Source organism: Rhinolophus ferrumequinum, chromosome 14 (genome assembly GCF_004115265.2).
Source record: "Rhinolophus ferrumequinum isolate MPI-CBG mRhiFer1 chromosome 14, mRhiFer1_v1.p, whole genome shotgun sequence".
Classification (NCBI taxonomy): domain Eukaryota; kingdom Metazoa; phylum Chordata; class Mammalia; order Chiroptera; family Rhinolophidae; genus Rhinolophus; species Rhinolophus ferrumequinum.
The window spans coordinates 40,962,374-40,986,254 of NC_046297.1; the positions used below are offsets into that span (position 1 = coordinate 40,962,374).

A 23,881-nucleotide genomic window follows, 5' to 3' on the forward strand; every position below is an offset into this window, starting at 1 on the left:
CTCTGAGTTTTAGTTTTATAAGAGGGAATATCATTTTATCTCATAGGGTTGTTATGAAAAGTTCCTTGAGTCTGGGTGGTGTGCACACAATGTGATATATAGATGATGTATTATAGACTAGTACACTTAAAACCAATACAATTTTTTTTTTCATTGTCATTTATTTGTATTGAAAGATGTAAAATATTTGTACATTTGTAGTATGAGAGAGCATGTGATTAAAAAGAAGAAAATAAAGGCATTCTGAGGTACAGATTTAAGTCTGGGTCCCACGGTCATTTGCCAGTTTTCACCCTCATTTTATCAATTAAGAAAAATTGGACTCTATCAATTAAGAAAAAATTAATTCAATAAGAAACACATGAAGGATGTAGAGATTTCATAGGTAACACGGGATTTGCCCATCTTTTTGGTTTAATTTTAATAATATGCTATTTTCAGCAGGATGGCTAAGTATTTCTTCAAATTAAAATGACAAATGCTAAAGTACAATAAATGCATGTTAAAGAATAATCAAATGATGGCATCAAAAAAGTGTGATATTGGCAAAAGAACAATCAATCAATCAATCAATCAATAGAACAGAATACAGAGTCCAAAAATAGGCCCATGTACATAATAAATATAGACAACTGATCTTCGACAAATGAACAAAGACAATACAGTGAAGCAAAAAATCTTTTCAACAAATGGAGCTAGAGCAATGAGACATCATGTGCAAAAAATGAATCTAGGCACAGACTTAACATCCTTCACAAAAATTAACTCAAAATGGATTACAGATCCAAATGTAAATGCAAAACTATAAAAATTAAAGAAGATAACATAGGAGAAAACCTAGATGATCTTGGGTTTGGTGATAATTTCTTATGTAAGACACCAAATGCACAATTTATGATTGGAAGAATCGATAAGCTGTTCTTTTTTTTTTTTTTTTAATTTTTAATTTATTGGGGTGACAATTGTTAGTATAATTACATAGATTTCAGGTGTGCAATTCTGTATCACATCATCCATAAGTCACACTGTGTGTTCACCACCCAGAGTCAGCTCCCCTTCCATCACCATACATTTGATCCCCCTCACCCTCATCCCCCCCCCAACCCCCTTACGCTCTGGTAACCACCAAATTACGTTCCCCAGGTTAATTTCAAACCCCGTGGCCATCCTGTGGTCACCGACTGCCCTCCAATCCCCTCACCCTCCCCCCCACCCCCCACCCCCCACCCCTCCCGCCCATCTAGCAACCCTCAGTTTTTCCTCATTGTCTCCCAAACTGTTTCTGATTAGTTCATTCACTTATTCTTTTCTTTAGAATCCGCAAATAAGTGAGATCATATGGTACTTATCTTTCTCTGTCTGACTTATTTCACTTAACATAATGTTCTCTAGATCCATCCATGTTGTTGCAAATGGTAAGATTTCTTTCTTCTTTATGGCTGCATAATACTCCAAAAACCAATACAATTTTACTAACCATTTGTTACTCCAATAAATTAAAAAAAAATTCATTAAACTAAGTACCTAACAATGTATAAAAAAGTACAGAATTATTTTTCAATTCTATGCATTCTTTAATAAACTGCTGAAAAGTTACCTCCTTCTTTTTCTCCATAACTTTCTAAGCCAAAGTAGTTTTTCTCTGCAATTCCAAAGTATGTTGCATATTATCTCTCTGTGAATAAGGTCACATGTCTTTTTTTAAATTAAATTTATTGGAGTGTCTGTCGTTGTTTAGTAAAATTATATAGATTTCAAGTATACATTTCTATAATACATCATCTATATATATTGCATTGTGTGTTCACCACCCAGAGTCACTTCTTCCATCACTATATATTTGACCCCCTTTTCCCTCTTCTACCACCTCCCTCCCCCCTTACCCTCTGGTAACCATTCAACTATTGTCTGTGTCTATGTGTTTTGTTTGTTTGTCTTGCTTTCAGTTTTATAATTCACATATGAGTGAAATCATTTGGTTCTCGACTTTCTCTGACTGACTTATTTCGCTTGGCCTAAATTCAAGATCCATTTGTGTTGTTGCAAATGACTGTATTTCATCTTTTCTTATGGCTGAGTAATATGCCATTGTATATCTGGACCACATCTTCTTTACCCAATCATCTTTTGAAGGACACTTGGGTTATTTCCATATTTTGGCTCCTGTGAATAATGCTACAGTGAACATAGGGGTACATATATCTTTATGTTTAAATGTTTCCAGATTTTTTTTTTTTGGTAGATACCCAGAAGAAGGATTGCTGGGTTGCATGGTAATTCTGTTCTTAATTTTTTGAGGAACCTCCATACCTTTTTCCATAGTGGCTGTACCAATTTACATTTCTACGAGTAGTGTATGAGGGTTCCTTTTTCCCCAAAGCCTCTCCAACACTTGTTATTATTTGCTGATAATAACCATTCTAATGGCTGTGAGGTGGTGTCTATTGTGGTTTTGATTTGCATTTCCCTAATAGTTAGTGAAGTTGAGCATTTTTTCATATACCTGTTGGCCATTTGTATGTCTTCTTGGGAGAAGTATCTGTTCAGGTCCTCTGCCTGTTTTTAATTTGATTTTTCTGTTGTTCACTTGTATGACATCTCCTGTTTTGAAATCAACATACATAGTGGCTTGATGACCTTTTTGTTATTAACAGTAGTGCATATTAATTATTGGAAAGCAGGAGGGTTTTTAAAAAAGTGGTAATACTACTGGAATTCAGATTTATTTTTGTGAGCAATATTCATTAAACAATGCTATTGTAGGCCTAATGCTCATTGTTATTGAAGTTGAAATCTAAGAGAATAATGAAATAGAGCTCTTTGAGGGATTAAATGGTAAATAAATTCAGCCAAGGCACTTATTATGATTACAAGATTGTTTCCGTAATGATGGATGTTAACATCGTTTTTTACTGTCTGAGTGAAAGAATGTATTTTAACGAATCCAAGCAGATATGAACACTGTGTATGCTCACATAGTTAGACATTCCAGGATAGACTGGGATTCATATGTTAGTTTCTGAAAATTCAGCATTGTTTGCTTTTTAGCTCTCTAAGATTCTCTTGAAGCTGGCATGCATTGCCGGTACAAGTTTCTACGTCAAAGATAGGTGAATCAAAGTATGATTCTTGCAAGTAAGATTCAAACTCATAGAAATGTGTGAATGACTTCTGAAATTGTGCTCTTATTTTAATCAAAGGGCTCTAACAGTTCTAGAAAATTTATAGATCTTTTAAAGAAGCTTAGGGCAATTGAAAATAAGAACTACAGCAGTCTTCATTTGTCTTTTGCTCAAAGTATGTATCCATTTTGCATCTAAAGTTGAACTTTCTTAGAAAAATGCTCCTTCTGCCACATAAAGTTTTAGATTGAACACATAAGAATGTGCTGTCTTGTGATACCTTAATGGTGGGTTGATAAGTCCAAATTTCACTGCCTTAAAAGAAAATACACTTTATCTCATCTGCTTATACATTAGAGGTGATTAAGCATGACCACAATGAAAATATTCCATCTTGATCAATTTCTCATTGCATCATATGGTAAAATTTGATTTGGAAAGTTCATAGTGCAAACTGTTCTCATACCAGCTTTCTCTTTTGATTTGGATAACTTATTGAAATATTCTTTTCTGCTTTTGTATTGTAGTAACTCACTTTGTGGCAAATTTGCTCAGTTTTAAAAAAACGCTTCTTAAAGCAAATGGCTGGTTAGGTCCTTATTAGTACTATCTACTAAGGTGTGATATTTTTATTTGAGCTATAATCTCATGTGAGACATAAAACAATGAACTATGTCCCGGTGCCTCTGTGCGTGATATAACCTCCTTTAGTCTTCCATCTTATGGAATTCTGTGTTGTATGTGAATTGGTGTACACTTGCCCTCTCTTGTTAATGAAACCATCTTTCCACTATTAATCAAGCATTTGTTAGAACCTTTCTTCGTTTTGCTCATACTTTCTATTTTTACCTTCTACTAACTTTTTCTATTAACTTTACTAACTTTTTAACAGGCTTAAGTCTTCTTTCATATCCTTACAGGGATGACTAAAGCAGGAAAGGATGACCAGAATATACAGGGTGCTTATTTTCTTTAATTTTGTCAACAGCATTCCTCAGTTTTATTTTTTTAAAACTCCAGTGAGTTTTTCCAGTGAGTTTGTTTGCCTTTTTGCACACTTGAGATTTTCTTTGTTCATTCATTCAGTTCTATTCCACAGATACGTGATGAATGCCCACTGTGTGCCAAACACTCTACAGGGCCCTGGCTAAAGATGCACCAATAAACAAAATAGGCAACGTATCTGCCCTGATTACAGTGGAAAATACACATTCTATTATGTAGGGGAATTTTAAGGAGAGAAAAATTGCTTTAAGAAGAAATGTATATTGTCTTTTAAAAATCTATTATAAAATTGTCCTTTTAGCTGTGTTGGGTCTTGAAGGAGATGTTTACATCGTTTTTGATTGCGTAACATTTTTGAATTATCAACATTCATCTGTTTAGTTTTTTTTTTAAATGATTAATGCTTGAACTGAAAACTATCTAATTAGTGGAGCAGTGATAGGAACTGAAATATAGGTTCCTACAGATAAATGAAAACTCATTGAATAAATCACATATATCATTGTTTTATTTTCCAGCTTTTAAAAAACATTCTCTAGTTTTTTGTTGAATGATTTTGTAGAATGTACTTGACAATTCTTGACTTACTGTAAGCTTTTTAAAAAATTTGATTTCTCAGTTATTTTATGTATTACAATGTCCAATATTCATAGAAGTTAACTTATATGAGAGCATTTAAAACATATATATATGTGGGTATATATATATATATACCCACATATATATATGTATATATATATATATACACACACACACACATATATATACACATTATATTTGCAATCTTGCTTTATATTCTTTTTTTTTTAATTTTCATAAATTTGATTGGGGAATATTGTGGAACAGAGTTTCTCTAGTAGCTCCAAGTCGTTGTCCTTCAATCCAGTTGTGGAGGGCACAGCTCAGCTCCAAGTCCAGTCGCCATTTTCAATCTTTTAGATGCAGGGCGCAGCCCACCATCCCATGCAGGAATTGAACTGACAACCTTGTTGTTGAGAGCTCACGCTGTAACCAACTGAGCCATCTGGCTGCCCCTCTGGCAGCTCTGCAACAGCTCATTGTCTTCAATCTAGTTGTGGAGGGCGCAGCTCACTGGCCCATGTGGGAATTCAACTGTCAACCCTGTTTTTCAGAGCTCACGCTCTAACAAACAGCCATCTGGCCACCCCCTTGCTTTATATTATTAATATCCATTTTCCTATTTTATAATGTTTATGTGAATAAACCTCAGAAATCTGTAAACTCTAATTAAAAGATTTTGTTATAAAATTTTTAATACTTGTATACATTCATGTGAAGATATATTCTCTTTAATTTATAAGTTACTGAGATTAATTTTTTTGGCTGGACTTTCAGAATGTAGTAGTATTACTTAGTAATTATATCTCATGTTTATTGTTACTTTTTATATTCATTGAGAAATACTTATTTGTATTTTGCATATAATTTATGTTTTAAAAATTCATGAACAGAGTTATTTCTCAACTTATATAAGTGGCATGTGAAAAATTTGTGGGGAGAGTTTTAATAATACAGAATTAATAATAATAATAGCATATATGTGCCAGGAATAGTTCTAAGAGTCTTATGCTTTATCTTATTTATTCATCATAGCAGCATTAAGAGAGAGACACTATTATAAACACTTTATGCATATTTTTGTCTTAACTTGTTAATGCTTATAGTATAATAAATAGTGAAGTTGGAATTCAGTTTTAGTTCTGCCTATCTGAATCAAGACCCTAGATTAGCAGTCCCCTCCACCACTAATGAGAGAGTATATTGCAAGTTGGAGTTAAGTTTGCATCCTTAGACATCCTTCCATAGCTTTGATAACTTGTATTTTTAATAAACATCTTTATTGAGGTATACTTTATATAGCATAAAATTCACTCATTTCAAGTGTACAGTTCAATGATTTCTAATAACTTTACTGAGTGGTACAACGTTTACCATAAATCTGTTTTAGAACATTTTCATCTTCTCAGTAACATCCCTCATGCCCATTTACAGTTAATCCCTATCTTCAGCCCCAGGTAACTACTAATCTATTTTCATTCTACATTAATTTATTTTTTCTGGCATATAAATGGAATCATACAATATGTGGTATCTTGTATCTGGCTTTCAATCAGTTAGCACAATGTTTTTGAGGTTTATCCTTGACATAGCATGTGTCAGTAGCTAACTTGTTTTTTATTTCACATCTCTATATTGCTTTCCTTCAATTGGGGGGGCGAATGTATTCAGGCTTGCAAATAGCTATCCTTACTCTTTCTTATTCAGAGATGTCTAATTTCCAGAGTTGCACGAGAGATTTCCAAACCTATTACAGTTGCTGCTGTAACTGATTTGGGATGTTCTAAGAATGTCCTTTTGTGTCATTAGCCCCTTCTTCTATCTCAAATAGACATAAGCTTTTGCCATAATTTTTGAGATATTATGGATGTGGGAATTGTGTTTAGGTTCCTTCTTGATTTGTGATTGTTGGTTTTAAAACTCATTTAAATACAGAATTTAATTCTGTATCAGACTTGTCTGCCTCCTTTAGGAAGATAAGTAGTTGGTACTGGGTGTTCTTTTAAATTTAAGTCTTTGGTAAGTTAACTCTGAAAATGCCTAGTCTTGTCATTATAGGACTTTTATCAGTTTTGTATCTGGATTAGATTTACTTTTCATACTTGTGTTTATGCTCCAGGACCTAGTTATAGAATAGATTTTCAATAATGTTAATTAAAATGAACTGAAGTAGAATTTAATTTTATAAACATTTTTAGATCAGTTAACTTAAAGTTTGAAGACATTAGAAAGAACGTGTATATTTGGTTATATTAATATTTAAGGAAGAAAAGGTAGCTAAAGTGACCAAACTTAGTTTCCTTTTTTGTTTATCTTTAAATTTTTAATAACTGAAGGTTTAATATTCTAAAGCAAATATGCTTGTAGAGTCTAGCATCTGAAGAGAAATATAAGGTAATTGTACTATTCTTGAATATCTTCAGTTTTAATTCATTGTAATACATGCACATATTCAGATATGTGAATCCTCTTAGAGTTTGTGTGTCTGGATTTTAGTTTTTTTAGTATCATGATGTTCTTTCTTTTAACTGTTTTTTTAGAATAATATTTGAAGGTGAATGCTTATTTTTTTATACTTAATTTATTTCTCAAAATATTCTTATTTCATTATAAAATCCCTGTGAGTAATTTAAAAAATTACAAAAGTACTTAGAGGCCTGCTTATACCTGAAAATACTGTGTAACTGTAGCAAACTTTCATAGTACTTCAGAGTTGTTGGAACGTGGTTTATAAATTTTTCTGTAATGGTTTATTATATGAATTATACAAGTGTTTTCAGTAACAGTGTTTTCATTTTAAAATTAGAGCATAATTTAAATACAGCAGAGTTCAACAATTTTGTGTGTATAATTAAGTGATTTTTAACACATATACCGTGTTTCCCCGAAAATAAGACATAGCCGAACAATCAACTCTAATGTGTCTTTCGGAGCAAAAATTAATATAAGACCGGGTCTTATATATCATATTATATAAGACCCGGTCTTATATTATAGTAAAATAGGATTGGGTCTTATTTTATGTAAGACCCGGTCTTATAGTAAAGCAACACCAGTCTTATATTAATTTTTGCTCTGAAAGACGCATTAGAGCTGATTGTCCGGCTAGGTCTTATTTTTGGGGAAACACAGTGTGTGTGTGTGTGTGTGTGTGTGTGTGTGTGTGTGTGTGTGTGTGTGTGTGTGTGTGTGTGTGTGTGTGTGTGGTATTTTGGGGAAACACGGTGTGTGTGTGTGTGTGGTATTTTGGGGAAACACGGTGTGTGTGTGTGTGTGTGTGTGTGTGTGTGTGTGTGTAGTTATGTAGCCACCAACAAAATGAAGATGTAGAACATTTCTATTTCCCCCGTTTTTCTCTTGTTTCATTGCAGTCACTCCCTTTGTTTCCTCCTGGAGTACATCAGTTTTTGGTGAGGGCAGCTGGCTCATGGTAAAGGGTAATGCCATCTGGATTCCCCGGTTGTAGGGTGACTAGTGGATGACTAATTTCTTGTTTGCTAGCAATCCCACTGTTCTTGCTTTGTTGTTTCATCCTTTACACAAACCCGTCAATGATTGAGCCTCTTCACTAAGGCTTCTGGGATTTCTCTAGCCTACAGGACTGCCAGAGACTGAGGCAGGTAGCATTTGCAGTGGCATAATAAAGGATATTGTAACTAGATTTCATATACACACATTCATATATTTTCGCTTCAGTTCATTGAGCATCTTTTGCTTAGGTAATTTTTTTTAAAAGATAGTTTAAAAACAGTAATAAAAATAGGAAAATAAAAACATAATTTAAATATGAGACATAAAAGGACTCTAATATATTTTGTGACAATTTGACTAGTAGCCTAACGCTTAAACAAGGTTAACTTACAATTTTTTAAAAACTTATTTTACTATTGTTCTGTGTATTAAATTTATTTATAGCCTTGTATTTTTATCAAGGTGAAAATTTTACTTAAATTGATTTTGAGGTCTGCAATAGCAGTTTGTTCGTATTAGAAAGAATAGTTTTATTTTTTAAGTGATATGTATTTATATTTCTTTTTTGGAAGTTGGAAAATATAGAATAGAAATTAATCTAGCCATTATTTTCATTAAGGATGTTTTCCTACCAAATATGTCATTGATTTTTCGTGAATTTGTCTTGATTGAATACTTTTCTATAATAACATTTATGTTTAAAATTTTAAAGAATTCCTTGTAAGTAATCTTTATATGAATAAAAGTCAGGAATCTTGAATTTAACAATTAACATAATTGGTTCTAAACTATATGTCTGTTTCTTAGTACTTTTAAAGTCTCTGCTTGTGCTGGTTTGGGATTTAGTTTCAACACTTTGCCACATTTAGCTAAAAATATTTAATTATGAAATTATAAATATTGTCAATCATTTTATTAATGCTTTTATATTTTACTTATAAAATACATTTACTTATTTAGAATGTTAATGTATTATTGTTATATTACCTGGAAAGACTGACCAATTTTTATATTTATTAATAGTCCTACCAAATTTTTTTTTTCTGTCATATTTTGGTTCTGAGTTTATAGCATGCTTAAATAAGTGACCAGTTGAAAAATGCCTACTTTTTTAGTTTATTTTTTTAAAGAATTTGTCTGTGTTTGGAATTTAAAAGATAGTATCTTTTTATATCAAAATTTCCCCTTTGATTATATTAATAAGGGCACGAAGATCATGCAACACATGTTAATAACCAGAGACTGTTGGTCCAATGAGAAAAAAAGATATTCTTTGATTTTGCTTTTGGAAACATTTGATATTTCACACATGCAATTTTGTGATCAGTTGAATGTGAAGTTGTATAGGCTGGTATGATGCATCGATATCCCTTATTAAAAGTTTTGAACTTAGTAAAATAGTTTGTTAAGTGGTACCCAAATGAACATTTACAATTTATTCTTAGATTATTGCCTTTAAATTTGATTTTTGGTTATTGGAGAATGTTATTACAAGACCTGTATCTCTTTCTTTGAGAAGAATAATACTAGGTTTTTCTTAGTGTTTAGTTTTGTCTATGTATAAAATGAGAATATTATCCAGTGACAACATTTTGTTCTAGTGACAGTATCTTTTAAGTATGTCTGTGTTTCATTATTTTTTGGAAGCTGAAACTTAAGAGTATATTCAAAAGAATTCTAAATTATTAGTATAACCAAGGGAAATGTCTTGGTTAAAAATCACCAAATTTAGCCTGTTGTGTTTTTAATTATTGCCTCTAAATTTATTTCTAAACTATGTTTGATGATTTAATTTATTTTTTTATATATTAACTTGAAATTTAAGAACAAATGATCGTTGGAGTTACGCATGTTCAAAAGATCATACAGTGCATATTTAGGGGCAGAAGACAATATCTAAGAACAGCATCATAATACTCATATATTAGATTGGTGCAAAAGTAATGTGTTTTTTGCAACTATTTTTAACTTTTTAAAGTGCAATTACTTTTGTACCAACCTAATAGCATTTGTACTTAACTAATTCCAGTACATACAGGGATTTATTTGAACTTCACAACTGACTTTTGGAATAAACAACTCAGGTATTATCTCTATTTTAGATGTAGAAATGGAGGATTAGGGAAGGTGATATCGGGAATCTAGAGAGATGAAATCACGTGTTCTAGACATCTTTTAATTAGTTGGTGATGGAGTCATTAATAGCATGTTGGTAACTGATTAGCAAGTTCTCGATAATAGCTTTGATAGTATTGATTTTGATTTATAAGTTTAAAAAAATATTGCCAGGTACCTAGATGAATTTGTTAATACTTAGAATTTTTCAATTTTCAACTGATTAATGAGTCATTTATTTGTTTTAAGAATATTTTTTTAAGACACCTATCATGTTCAAACTGTTGTATTATAGGCCTTGCAATCCCTATATGAATAAATTGTATTTGTTTTTTCTTTCTTGATTCTCTTAAGCATTTAGATGTGTTCTTAATCACCAGCTAACTCCTATGTCTGCAACCCAGGTTTGGGAAGATAGTTCTTGTTTTTTTAATTATTGGGGAAGGGGAACAAGATTTTATTGGGGAACAGTGTGTACTTCCAGGACTTTTTCCAAGTCAAGTTGTTGTCCTTTCAATCTTAGTTGTGGAGGGCACAGCTCAGCTTCAGGTCCAGTTGCCATTGTTAGTTGCAGAGGGCGCAGCCCACCATCCTTGTGGGAATTGAACCATCAACCTTGTGGTTGAGAGGACAGGCTCCAACCAACTGAGCCATCCGGGAGCTCAGCGGCAGCTCAGCTTAAGGTGCCGTGTTCAATCTTAGTTGCAGGGGGCGCAGCCCACCATCCCTTGCGGGAGTCGAGGAGTCGAATCAAGAGCCTTGTGGTTGAGATCCCACTGGCCCATGGCGGAATCAAACCCTCAGCGTTAGGCATTAGGAGCATCGAGCTCCAACCGCCTGAGCCACTGGGCCGGCCCTTGGAAGATAGTTCTAATTGTCCTTCTTCTGCCTAAAATACTTTGCTTCTCATAGCTTTTACTTTAAATATTAAGATGTTTAAAGCATTCTGCAGTGCCTTCCAGATCTGGCCTCTTCTTGGCTGTCTAGATTCTTCTGAATATCTTCCTCCCTATCCTCTCCCACCTTGTCCTATTTCAGTTTGCCTTCTTTCAGCCAAGTCTTTCACCATATAGCTTCACTAGTCCTTACCATAAATAATCTTTACTCACCCTTCAGATATTGGACCAATTGATCTCTTTCTGACTAAGTCACATCCCCCTAATAATTCATGCAATATTCTTGTTTTTCACTGTACTATTTTTCATAGAAGTGATTTTATACTGGTTTGTGTGATTATTTAATTTCTCATTTTTCTTTTTTTTAAACTTTAAACTCCATAAGGCCTATCTCTTTTTTGTATGGAGGACATTTCAAAACCTTGAATCCATGATAGGCACAAGTGAATCATTTTTGATACGCAGCTGGTAATTTCTTAAGTGATTTCAGTGTTCTTTGGTTGTCAGATTGATTTAGATTGTATACTTTTTTGACAACCAAATCTGTCTCCTCTTTACTTACGTAATACATGTAAATGTGCTCTTGGCCAAAGCAAAAACCAATGACCTTAATTATTTACTGAAATTGAACTAAATTTTTTGTGATTTTTTCCCCTAATCAGAATTTTCAAGATTATATTTGAATGTTATTAATTACATATATAAAATATATCACAGAAACACACTTTCTCTCTTTTTTTCCCTGAGTAAACATTTTTACTTAAGTAGATGAATTAATTATCTATGTTGAATAACTTGTGTAGGAGATGATGAGATTAATGATTAGACAGCATTTGCTCCTTTTGTATTTTGTTTGTTTACTATCACCCATAGTTCTTTGTAAGATTTTGGACTTTATAATAATCAAGCATTCACCGTATTTTATTTTAGAGATAGACAAGTTTTACTTCCCATTTTCCTTGTCCATCTGTTAAGTAATATTTAAATTCAAATGATACTTATTTCAGAAATTTTGAAAAATGGTAAATTGTTTTCACATCAAAACAGAATATAACTTGTATTTTACAACCATTTGCAAATGCTAAAAATAATTGTAATTAAAAAGTATAGTAGTTAATACTAGTGGTGATGTTGAAAAAGGGGTATTCTGATATACTGCTGATGAATGTGAAACTTGATTCAGTGTAATATCAAATATGTATTAAAAACACCAAAGTAGAAGTATATATCCTGATGCTGAAAGATCCTGATGACCTCTAGATAATGTTGTTTACTCATTCTTAGGAGGCTGTAAACATATACATATATGTATCCATTAAAATTATATGTATATCGGGGACGGCCCGGTGGCTTGGGCGGTTAGAGCTCCATGCTCCTAACTCCGAAGGCTGCCGGTTCTATTCCCACATTGGCCAGTGGGCTCTCGACCACAAGGTTGCCAGTTCGATTCCTCAAGTCCCGCAAGGGATGGTGGGCTCTGCAACTAAGATTGAACATGGCACCTTGAGCTGAGCTGCCTTCTGGATGGCTCAGTTGGTGGGAGCGTGGGCTCTCAAACACAAGGTTGCCAGTTAAATTCTTCGAGTCCTGCAAGGGATGGTGGGCTGCGCCCCCTGCAACTAGCAACAGCAACTGGACCTGAAGTTGAGCTGCAGCTGCACATAGCTCCACAACTAAGACTGAAAGGACAACAACTTGAAGCTGAATGGCACCCTCCACAACTAAGATTGAAAGGACAACAACTTAACTTGGAAAAAAGTCCTGGAAGTATACAACTGTTCCCCAATAAAGTCGTGTTCCCCTTTCCCAATAAAATCTTTAAAAAAAAATTACATGTGTATTTATGAATGCATAAAATCAATAGACACAGGTCTGTAGGTGTGTATGCTAAACTCATAAAAAGCGGTTACCTATGGGGAGTGGAGTGTGATCAGAAAGAGGAAAGAGGAGCTAGTTTAACCTTTTCATTTTACCTACCACTTAATTAAAAACACTTTTTCTTTTTGAGTATTGATATGTAAGTTAAGGGGTCATTGTATACAGAACTAAATACAAATTTCTTAGCTTTTTAAAGTTGAGTTAGTGAAGTTTTATACTCATTTTATTTAGGAAAAAGTGATCTAATCTTATTTTACTGTACAGGATATGAGTAATAACAAAAATACATTTTTGGAACTAATTTGTAGTTTCAAACTTTGCATTTGGGGATTCTATATAAATCTTTAGATCCAGCTGTTGCCGAGGATATTCTTTCAGTTGCTGTGAGGTGTGTTGATTTTAAAAGAATGGATGGCTGTTCTTCAAGCTTATGTATGGCAAATTTATGGTATTCCTATGAACATGAATGGATTGTATGTTAATTCCTTTGCATCGAGTAGTAAGAAACACTTCCACATTTTTTATTTAAAAATTTGAAGGAAGTATTTTCTATACAGAAATGCAGTATCCAGAAATTTCACCAGCTTTGTATTATAATTTGTCAGCAGATGGTACAGAGTCTTTTAAAGTATTTGTTAATTAGAGCATATTCATTTTCAGTCTTTGCTACTACACAATCAAGACCTACTTGTTTCTATTTCCTTAAATTTATCCTGGAGCTTGTCCAAGTTTAGTTTTAATGAGTTGTTTATCCCACTAGTTACATTAGGATTTATTTTCCCCTAGAGAGTAATGTTTCAATTGATGGTTTTTAAACCTATTCTGTAAAATGAACATATGTTCAGACTAGGACTTACGGATATGTGGACTAGACATTTGTTAAATAAATTATTTTCACCACCTAACTGTTAAAATATAGGTTTAGTGATATTTCAAAAAAAATTAGGTAAATCCAGAAGTTACTTTTAGAGTATGAATTTTATTTAGCTGGTTTATTTTAAACAAAGTTTAAATAAATTTGTAGTGGCATAAATCACAAGGAAGATTATACTTTTATTGTGTATTTTCATTGACATTTTAATGAGCTACCCAAATAGCTTTAAAAATGTTATAAAAGCTATTGATTTTTTAAAAAATTTCTGAAGCAAATATGGTGTAATGTTAGGGTTTAATGAATTGGGTTGATGAAATGGGTACATGGATATTTATTTCTTGTGCTTGTTAACCTGTTAGAACTACATTTTAAAATTGAGAAAAATAAAAGGAAAAAAACCCGTCTTCATTGATATTATTACAGTAATAAGTATATTGTATAAGCTACCATCTATTGCCAAATCATTTTAAAATAGTTTAGTTCAAATGCTACTGGAGTACTTAACAGATGTATAATAAAATGTACTTTATTTGTAGTTGGTTACAGCTGGAAAATAAAACAAACCACAAAAACATGTCCTATGTGTATGATATAACTTACTTGTTTATTATCGAGTTCTGGCTTTTGTACAACGTGAGTTATTTCTTTTGATGTTAAATTAAATTGAATCAGAAGGAGGGAATTGCCTCCTACCCTTGGGTATTATTAAAATGTAGAATAAATTAATCTTTTAAAATTTGCATATGTTTAAGTTTTTATTTAAGTCTATGTTATCCATTTGGGAATTATTTTATGTGACATTTGATGGCTTGAAAGTTAGAGTACCATATACAGTAGCTGAATTTGGTATGAAATAGTAAAGACCTACTTGTTAAAAGAATCCCGACTGTAATTTTGCCCTGTAAATAAATATTGCTGTAGTTATAAGAACATAGCTCTTGCCACAGCATAGGACTTCTTAAATACCACAGAGTATCTGGCTGAAGCTAGAGTAGCTAGATTAATTGTACATTTTTATAGTGTACGTGTTCCAAATATCTGTTTTCTTTACTGAGTATTACTACTAATAAACTGTTTTCTTTGCTCAGGAATTTTGAGCAGAAATTTGAGAGCACAGTAGAGAAACACCTCTAAATTTTTAAACCCTTAATGAAAGAAATTAAAATTATTTAGAAAATGGCTGCAATGTTGGAAAAGTAAAAGAAACCAGTGATGATAATGAAATATAAATTTATGAGTTGGATCTTATTTGTTTTTCCTGCTGTCTGTTGATCTCTACTATTTTACCTGTTTGCTTTAAAGAATCTTTTATTCAGTGCATACGTGTATTTTCTGTTTCTTTTATTATGGCCATCCTACTGGCTGTGAAATGGCATCTCATTGTGGTTTTGAATTGTATTTCCCTAATAATGTTGAGTATTTTCATGTGCTATTTCCATTTCTGTATCCTGTTTGGAGAAATGTCTATTCACATCCTAGTTAATTTTTTATTTGGGCTGTATGTCTTTTTGCTGTTAAATTGTGGGAGTTCTTTACAAATTCTGGATACTAGACTCTTATTAGGTACATGATTTGCATATATTTTCTCCCATTTTATGTTGTCTTTTCACCTACTGGATAACATCTTGTGATATATAAGTTTTTAATTTTGATGAACTCTAATTTATTTGTTTTTCTTTTGTTGGTTTTGCTTTTGGAATCACATTTAAAAAACCGTTCCTTAATCCACAATCATGAAGATTTACACTTGTGTTTTTTCCTAAGATTTTATAGATTCAGCTTTTTTATCAGTTTTGAGTTTATTTTGGTATATGGTGTGAGGTAGGAGTCCAACTTCATTCTTTTGTATTTGGATATCCAGTTGTTCCAAAGCCATTTGTTCAAAAGACTTTCCCATTTATTGTTCTTGACACCCTTTTCAGAAATCAATTGATGATAGACATATGGGTTTATTTCTAGTTTGCCAATTCTAGTGCACTGATTTGTATGTCTTTCCTTGTGCCAGTGTAACACTGTTTTGATTACTGTACCTTTGTAGTAAGTTTTGAAATTAGGAAGTGTGAGTCTTCCAACTTTGTTCTTTTTCAAGATTGTTTTGGCCATTTAGGTCCCTTGTAAGTCCATATGAATTTTAGGATTAGTTTATTCATTTAGTTAAAACAACTGGGAGTTTGATATGGATTATATTGAATTTATAGATCAATTTGGCAAATATTGTCATCTTAACAATATTAAAATTCTCAATCCATAAACATGGGATTTCTTAGCATTGTTTAGACCCCTTTAATGTTTTTTTTTAACAGATTTTATTTTTATTATTTCTCCAATAGTACTAGAACCTTAGACTCTTGAACTCCATTTACCCCCCTCTAACTTTTGTGTTAGTGGTTGTCATGCAACACTTCATATATATATATATATATATATATATCTTTTAATTGGGGAAGGGAAACAGGACTTTATTGGGGAACAGTGTGTACTTCCAGGGTTTTGTCCTTTCAATCGTAGTTGTTGTGGAGGGCGCAGCTCAGCTCCAGGTCCAGTTGCCGTTGCTAGTTGCAGGGGGCGCAGCCCACCATCCCTTGCTGGAGTCGAGGCATTGAATCAGCAACCTTGTGGTTGAGAGCCCGTGCTCCAACCAGCTGAGCCATCTGGCCACCCCAGAGCTGAGCAGCAGCCCATTGACTTCATTCTAGTTGCGGAGGGTGCAGCTCATTGGCTGTGGCGTGCCAGCCGCCACAAATCGAACAGTACCTGAATGGGGGAGTGGGAATGAAAAAAGACACTCACACATGTGATGATGCGGCCGGTCTTCAGTGATCCTGAAGCGCGGAGTTTACTTTCCTTTACCAATTTAAACCACCTGTGTATGTGCAGCTTAGCAATCACGAATGTGCATTGCCTCATTGAAAGTAAAATTTTCAACTTTTACATATGAACTACAGACTCATTGAAACTTTCCCAAAGTCATTATCTCAATGACAAAGCCTACCAATTACCCTGATAATCATCAGTGATCTGTGTCCGGGAACTGGCCGTTCCCACCTCATTCCTTAGCAGCTTGCAAGCACCCTCCAATTGCAGGCAGAGACAATGCCTCAGGAACTAAAAACTGAGCCAGTCTGCAAGGCTACAGAATAAACAAGAAATCATGGCTCCCCACAATTGGCCCATGTGGGAATCGAACCGGCAGCCCTGTTGCCCAGAGCTCACTCTCTAACCAACTGAGCCATCCGTCCGCCCCCCTTTAATGTTTTTCAACAGTGCTTTGTCATTTTCATTATAAAAATCTTGAACTTCTTTGTTAAATTATTCCTAAGTATTTTATTCTTTTTATTGCTATTGTAAATGGAATATTCTTAATTTTTCTTTTAGATTATTTATTGTGAGTATATATAGGTATAAAACTGATTTTTGTGTAATTACCTTGTATCTTGCAACTTAGTTGAACTTATTAGCTCTAATTGTGTGTGTGTGTGTGTGTGTGTGTGTGTGTGTTTTAGAGTTTTGAGTGTATAAGATTATGTCATCTGTGAGTAGTGAGTGATAGTTTTGGTTTTTTCCTTTAATGTCTGAATGCCTTTTATTTTTCTTTCCTGGTTTCTTGGCTGGAAACTCTACTACAATGCTGAATAGAAAGGGAAGAGCAGACATCCTTGTGTTACTCCTGATCATGGAGAAAAAGCTTTCAGTCTTTATCCACTAAGTATGATGTTAGTTATGTTTTTGGTAAATATCCTATACCATGTTGAGGAAGTTCCCTTTATACTTAGTGTGTTGAGCGTTTTTATTATGAAAGAGTATTGGATTTTCCCCATGCTTTTTCTGTGTCATTTGAGAAGAACATGCTTTCCCCCTCCTTCATTTTATGAATACAGTTTATTACATTGATTTTCATAAGTTGAACCAGGACAAATTACAGTTATTAAGGTGATACTACTTTGAATATTCTTCTGAATTTGATTTGCTAGTATTTCACTGAGGATGTTTGCATCTGTGTTCACAAGGGATATTCGTCTTATGTTGTCTTTGTCTCCCTTTGGTATTAGGATAATACTGGCCTTATTAAAGGAATTAAGAAGGGTTTGTTCATTTCTTTTGCACTAGTTTTAAAAGGATTGGTATTTATTCTACTTTAACTGTTTGGTAGAATTCACCAGTGAAGCTTTCTGGTCCTGAACTTTTCTTTCTTGGGAGATTTCTACATCGTTTTTGAAGGATAGTTTTGCCAGAAGTATAATTATGAATTGACATTTCTTTCTTTCAGCAGTTTGAATATTTCATCCCACTATCACGTGGCCTCTATGATTTCTATTGGGGAATGCCTTGAAAACTCAACTAGACAGTTTACAACTCTGCCTTTTTTCCTTGTTGTGTAGACCCTGAAAGTCAGCCAGGGTGGCAAGCTTAAGACTCTTTGGTTTTGCCTCTGCAACTGTACAGTCTTGAGTGTGTGTATGGCCTTCTCTATTACCAGGAAAATGTTGGAGCTTTTCAGTCTTTTTATTCCTTGAAGCATCACTCCCAACTTTTCTCCCAAGATTTTGGTTAGTCTGTTTTTTGCCCCTTCTCTTATCCATTCTTCCAGGCAGCAGGAACTAATGGAATACATTTGCCTGTAAGTGTTTTCTATAAATACCCCTAGGTAGTTGTTTAGGAGAGTTCTGAATTAAAAAAGATAAAGCAAGCTCTTTGAATAGGTTCTCTAGGTAGCCCCAGACAAGTCAAAACAAACAACCACAACTCCTTGTGGATAAAGTCTGTTTTGCTTTCTTTGTTACTGCTACCTATACTGGGAATGTGAGCTATTCAATGCCACTTCTGAACTTGGGGGCAGGGTATACAACATGGATAAGTAGAAAATACCATAAAGCTCACTGTTTCTACTGAGATTGAGGTAGGTTTTTATTACTTAAAAAAGAAAAATTTTTATGTTTAAGTGTTCCCCATTTTGCTGCATGCTTTTGATTAGTTTCCAGAGTTCTGAAAAAGTTAAATCTTGACAGTTTTTGACAGCTCTTTTGTTGCTTGTATGGAGGGACAGACTTTTGATGTACCTTACTCTGCCCTTTTTACTGACGTCATTCCTTTTTAGGGAGGTTTTAAGTGAAGTTTATTTCAATGCAATGAGAAGGTAAGAAATTATTTGATAATCCAATGTCAGGACAGGGAGGAGAGGTAGTTGGATACATTAATAATGCTGATTCAAGCTGTGATTAAACAACACAGTGAATGTTTAAATTAAAAATAAATCATTACAGTAAAAGACACATTGCCATTAATCCCCCTCAAAATACTCGCCCCCTCTTTGAACTCACTTATGCCATTGTTTTTACCACTTTCTGAAGCAGTTCTGAAGCAGATGATTTCACTATAGTCATCTGTGGTAGTCCTCTTTCATGAGTGTCTTTACTTCATCATTCATGACAGCACTCCATGTCACGCATTGCTTCTGGTATGGCACTTTCTGTCAAATAAAAACATTATGATGTGTCCTCATCCACCTTATTCATTGGATCTGGCACTGTGTGACTTCTGGGTCTTCCCCAAAGTCAAAATGACCATGAAAGGTAAACATTTTGAATCGATTCAGAACACCTACGCAGCCATGACAGTGCAACTAAAGACACTCATAAAAGAGGAGTTCCAGAACTGCTTCAGACAGTGTCAAGAATGATGGGATAAATATGTTCAAACAGAGGGGGAGTATTTTGAGGGGGATTAATGGCAATGTGTCCTTTACTGTAATACACTTTTTTTAAATTGAAACATTCACCTTATTTGTTGATCACATCTACATCTTACACTTTTAAAATGTTATGAAATTAATTCATTTTGACGTAGTTTGTGATTTCTTTAGTTCATCTTGAAATGCTGCAATTTCTTAAAGAGTTTTGATAAAAAGAGTAACATAGGTTTCTCAGAAAATAACAATATAGATTTTTCAAGGGACCAAGTAATACAATATGGAAATTTCATAGGGAACAAAAGGAAAAATCACATAAAAGTCATTTACTATTCTTATCTTCTAAGAGTGGCTACTATTAATAGTTCTATCCAGAACTTTTAATCTTCAATATATAAACATATGCAGACATGGTTTTACGTGTGGGTAACGCACCACTTCCTGCCACTACATGGAACCATATTATACTGCAACTATATAACTTTTTACTCATCCATATTTCATCATATACTTTCATGTCAGTAGATTTATCTACCTCCATTATTTTAATATCTGAGTAATTTTACATAAAGTTAATGTACCAGAATTTATTGAACAATGAGTTTGTTTCAAGTTTAGGCTATTTTAAATAATGCTGCAAACACTGACATTGTGTAAGTATTCTTGCAACTCATGAGAATTCCTTTCAGATAGATTCCTAGAAGGTAAATTTGATCCTGAGAGGTTTTTCTAATCTTTGAGGTTAAAAGAATCATACATTGTTTTAATGTGAATTTCCCTTTTTACTGGTGTGACTTAGAGTCTTAGGTTCATGGGTCATTTCTTTTTTTATATTCTGTGTTTTTTGTTTATATCCTTGAACCATTCTTGTATTGAGATATCTTTTTTCTTTAAAGAATTTATAAATTATTTCCTGAAGTGATTCATATTTATTCTTCAGGATTAAATTTAAATATAACACATTCATTTTATATATATAAATAAATATATTTTATATATAAATATATAAAATTTTATATATAAATATATACATTTTATATATATAAATATAACCCCCTCAGTTTTTCAGTATATCTCACAGGAGCCTTTATATAACATTGTTTTAGCACTTACAATGTTAACCTGTAATTACTTGTTTACTTGTTCGTCTCACAACTGGACTCTGAATTCTTTGAGTATAAAATAGTGCCCTTCTTAGATCCTTGCAAAGAACTGGTAGCTTTAAATGTTAAATATAATTGATTTTCACTACAATCATCTTTGATAGCTTTGGCAGTAGTTATTATACTTGCTTTTTAAAGAGGAAAATGAAGCCCAGAACAGTTACGTAATTTTCTCTTCCTTAAAACATGAAACAAGTCATTTAGCCAGAATTCAGACTCAGGGTTTTAAAATTTAACTTCATGTCCTAGAACCGGTATCTTAAATAAAAAACTTTGAAAGTAAAGTTAAAGATAAGCAATTTAAGAATACTAGGGGTACCAAAAAAATGTACACATTTTAAGAGATGTTATTTATGTATTAGTTTTTGAAGTTGAATTAAATTATGGTAGCAATGTGTAGTATGACGTTTGTTCAAAAGATGGCGTTAATCAAATGAATGCTAGCGTCATTCATTGTATTACAATTTTAATACAGTTTTTCACTTTCTTAAAATGTGTATACATTTTTTTGGCACCCTCTGTGTAAATAAATTCAGGAAATGGAATCTTACAGACCCTCATACACTGTTGGTAGGAATGCAGATTGGTGCAGCAGCTATGGAAGGTAGTGTGGGGGTTCCTCAAAAAATTAAGAATAGAATTATCATATGACCCAGCAATCCCTCTCCTGAGTATCTACCCAAAATATCTGAAAACATTTATCCGTAAAGATATATGTGCTCTGATGTTCACTGCAGCTTTATTTACTGTTTATTAAAGAGATGTGGTATATATACACAATGGAATACTATTCTGCCATAAGAAAAGATGAAATAGCGCCATTTGTGACAACATGGATGGATCTTGAGATTATTATGCTAAGCGAAATAAGTCAGAAAAAGTTGAGAATCATATGATTTCACTGATATGTGGTATATAAAACTGAAAACAACAAAAGAACAAGACAAACAAGTTGAAGAAACAAAAAGTCATAAGCATAGGGCGGCCGGATGGCTCAGTTGGTTAGAGCGCGAGCTCTGAACAAAAGGGTTGCGGGTTCGATTCCCACATGGGCCAGTGAGCTACACCCTCCACCACTAGAATGAAGACAATGAGCTGCCCCTGAGCTTCTGGAGGAGCGGCCAGATAGCTCAGTTGATCAGAGCGCAAGCTCTTAACAACAAGGTAGCAGGTTCAATTCCTGCATGGGATGGTGGGCTGCACCCCCTGCAACTAAGATAAAAAACGGTGACTGGACTTGGAGCTGAGCTGCACCCTCCATAACTAGATTGAAGGACAACGACTTGGAGTTGATGGAACCTGGAAAAACGCTGTTCTCCAATATTCCCCCTTCCCCCACCCAAAAAAAAGGCATAGGCACAGAGAATAGTTTATTGGTTACCAGCGAGTAAGGAGGAAGGGGTTTGGTAGACAAAGGTAAAAGAGATCAAATATATGGTGATGGAAGAGGTACTGACTCTGGGTGGTGAACACACAACATGATATATAGATGATGTATTACAGAATTGTACACTTGAAACCTATGTAATTTTACTAACAATTGTCACCCTAATAAACTTTAACTGAAAAAAAAAGAAGAAGAATGGCTGTGTAAAGTCTATCCCGATATTTCTTACGCACAGAACCCTTGGAAAACCAATTGAATTAGTGAAGTATGTTGTCATCAAACTGCTACAGCCACCCTGGCCTCCTTGTCATTGCTTGGACTTGCCAGGCCCAGTTTTACCTCAGGGTTTTACCTCACTTTTACCTCAGTTTATATAAACTGTCCATCTGCATGAATCACTTTCCAGAGATACCCACCCATACCCACCCACATAGTTGTCTCTTACCTCCTTCAACAAGTCCGTTCAAGTTCTGCTTACAATAAGAGCTGTCCTTTTAATAAAATCTACCCTCTGTATATGAAAGTTCTACCCCTTCAGCAGTCCCTGTTCTGTCTTCTACTTTTTCTTTCCAATCGTGTTTGTCTTTTAACTTACTTATATCATTTATTTATTTATTATGTTTGTTGATTTTTATCTGCCTCACCTCTCCATTAGAATGTAAGCTTTATGAGGACACTGGGATTTTATTTTTTTTTTGTTTTGTTCATAGATATGTTAAGGAGACTAAAATGACTAAGATATTTCCTAAGTAGCTAGTACATGACTGCTGTATAGTAGGCAATAAATAAATATTTGCTGATTTTATAGATTTCTTAGAGAACAGATTCAACATGAAGCTTGAAGACAACAAGGTATAATATGAGATCTAAACAGTTCAAGTCACCGCAGCAACATTACAGCTCATTTCTGTATAGACCTAGGAATTGCCAAGTGAAAACCCAATGTTGACTTTGAAGGACATTAAGTTTATGAGCTAGGTGGTCCTTGGCTGTAATAGCAATGGGTGGAAAAGGAGCCCCTTGACTTAAAAGATGACTGGTTGGCATGAAATTCTCATTAGTATCTCAGTTGTAAGGGCTATTGCTTGAACTTCCCTTATGTTCTAATGATGAGTTGTGCATACACATTAATTACTTTTCGTAGTGAACAGTTCAGGGAGGATAATAGAAAGTAGGGGAAATTCTGGAGATGTCCTGGTACCTCCATGTTACTTTATCTGAGTGAATGCCCATAGAATGTTTTTCTTTGTCTTTTTCGTGTAACTTTTGATAATCATTCTTAATATTTTGTGTGACTCATGCACTTTGTGTATAGATTTAGGTCTTTATTTTAGGCAAGATTTCTTTTGTTCGATGTTTTCATATAGTATTTCTTTTCCATTTGTTTTGTTCTTTTCTCTAGGAACACTGATTATATTTTAGATTGTTCTTTTCTGTCATCTAAGTCAAAGTACTTTTCTAAAATCATTTTTCAATTTTTCAAAAATTTGATTTTGTGTGACTTTCTGAATTTTATCTACCATGTTCCAGACTGTATTTTGGGTTATGTCTTCTTTTTTTAATTTCCAAATACTTGAGGATTTTACAGATACTTTCTTTTATTCGTTTATGGTTTAATTTCATTGTGATCAGCACATATAATCTGTGTGATTTGAATTCTTTTAATTTTATGAAGACTTGTTTTTGTGGCCTAGAATGTAGCCTG

The 23,881-nt window shown here is 33.6% G+C and overlaps 1 protein-coding gene across 10 annotated transcripts in view; it reads left to right on the forward strand.

The window, feature by feature from the left end:
- The window catches only part of VPS13B (vacuolar protein sorting 13 homolog B), a 719,992-nt gene that overhangs the window by 110,154 nt on the left and 585,957 nt on the right, over nucleotides 1-23,881 (forward strand). Inside the window, exon 17 of one of the 10 annotated variants that reach the window (XM_033126660.1) lies at nucleotides 8,078-8,205. The exons of the other annotated variants lie outside the window; for them this stretch is intronic. Within the exon in view, the coding sequence (XP_032982551.1) occupies nucleotides 8,078-8,120 (43 nt within the window). The 3' untranslated portion in view covers nucleotides 8,121-8,205. Of the gene's footprint in view, nucleotides 1-8,077; nucleotides 8,206-23,881 lie in introns of those variants that run through there. 10 annotated transcript variants of the gene reach the window in all.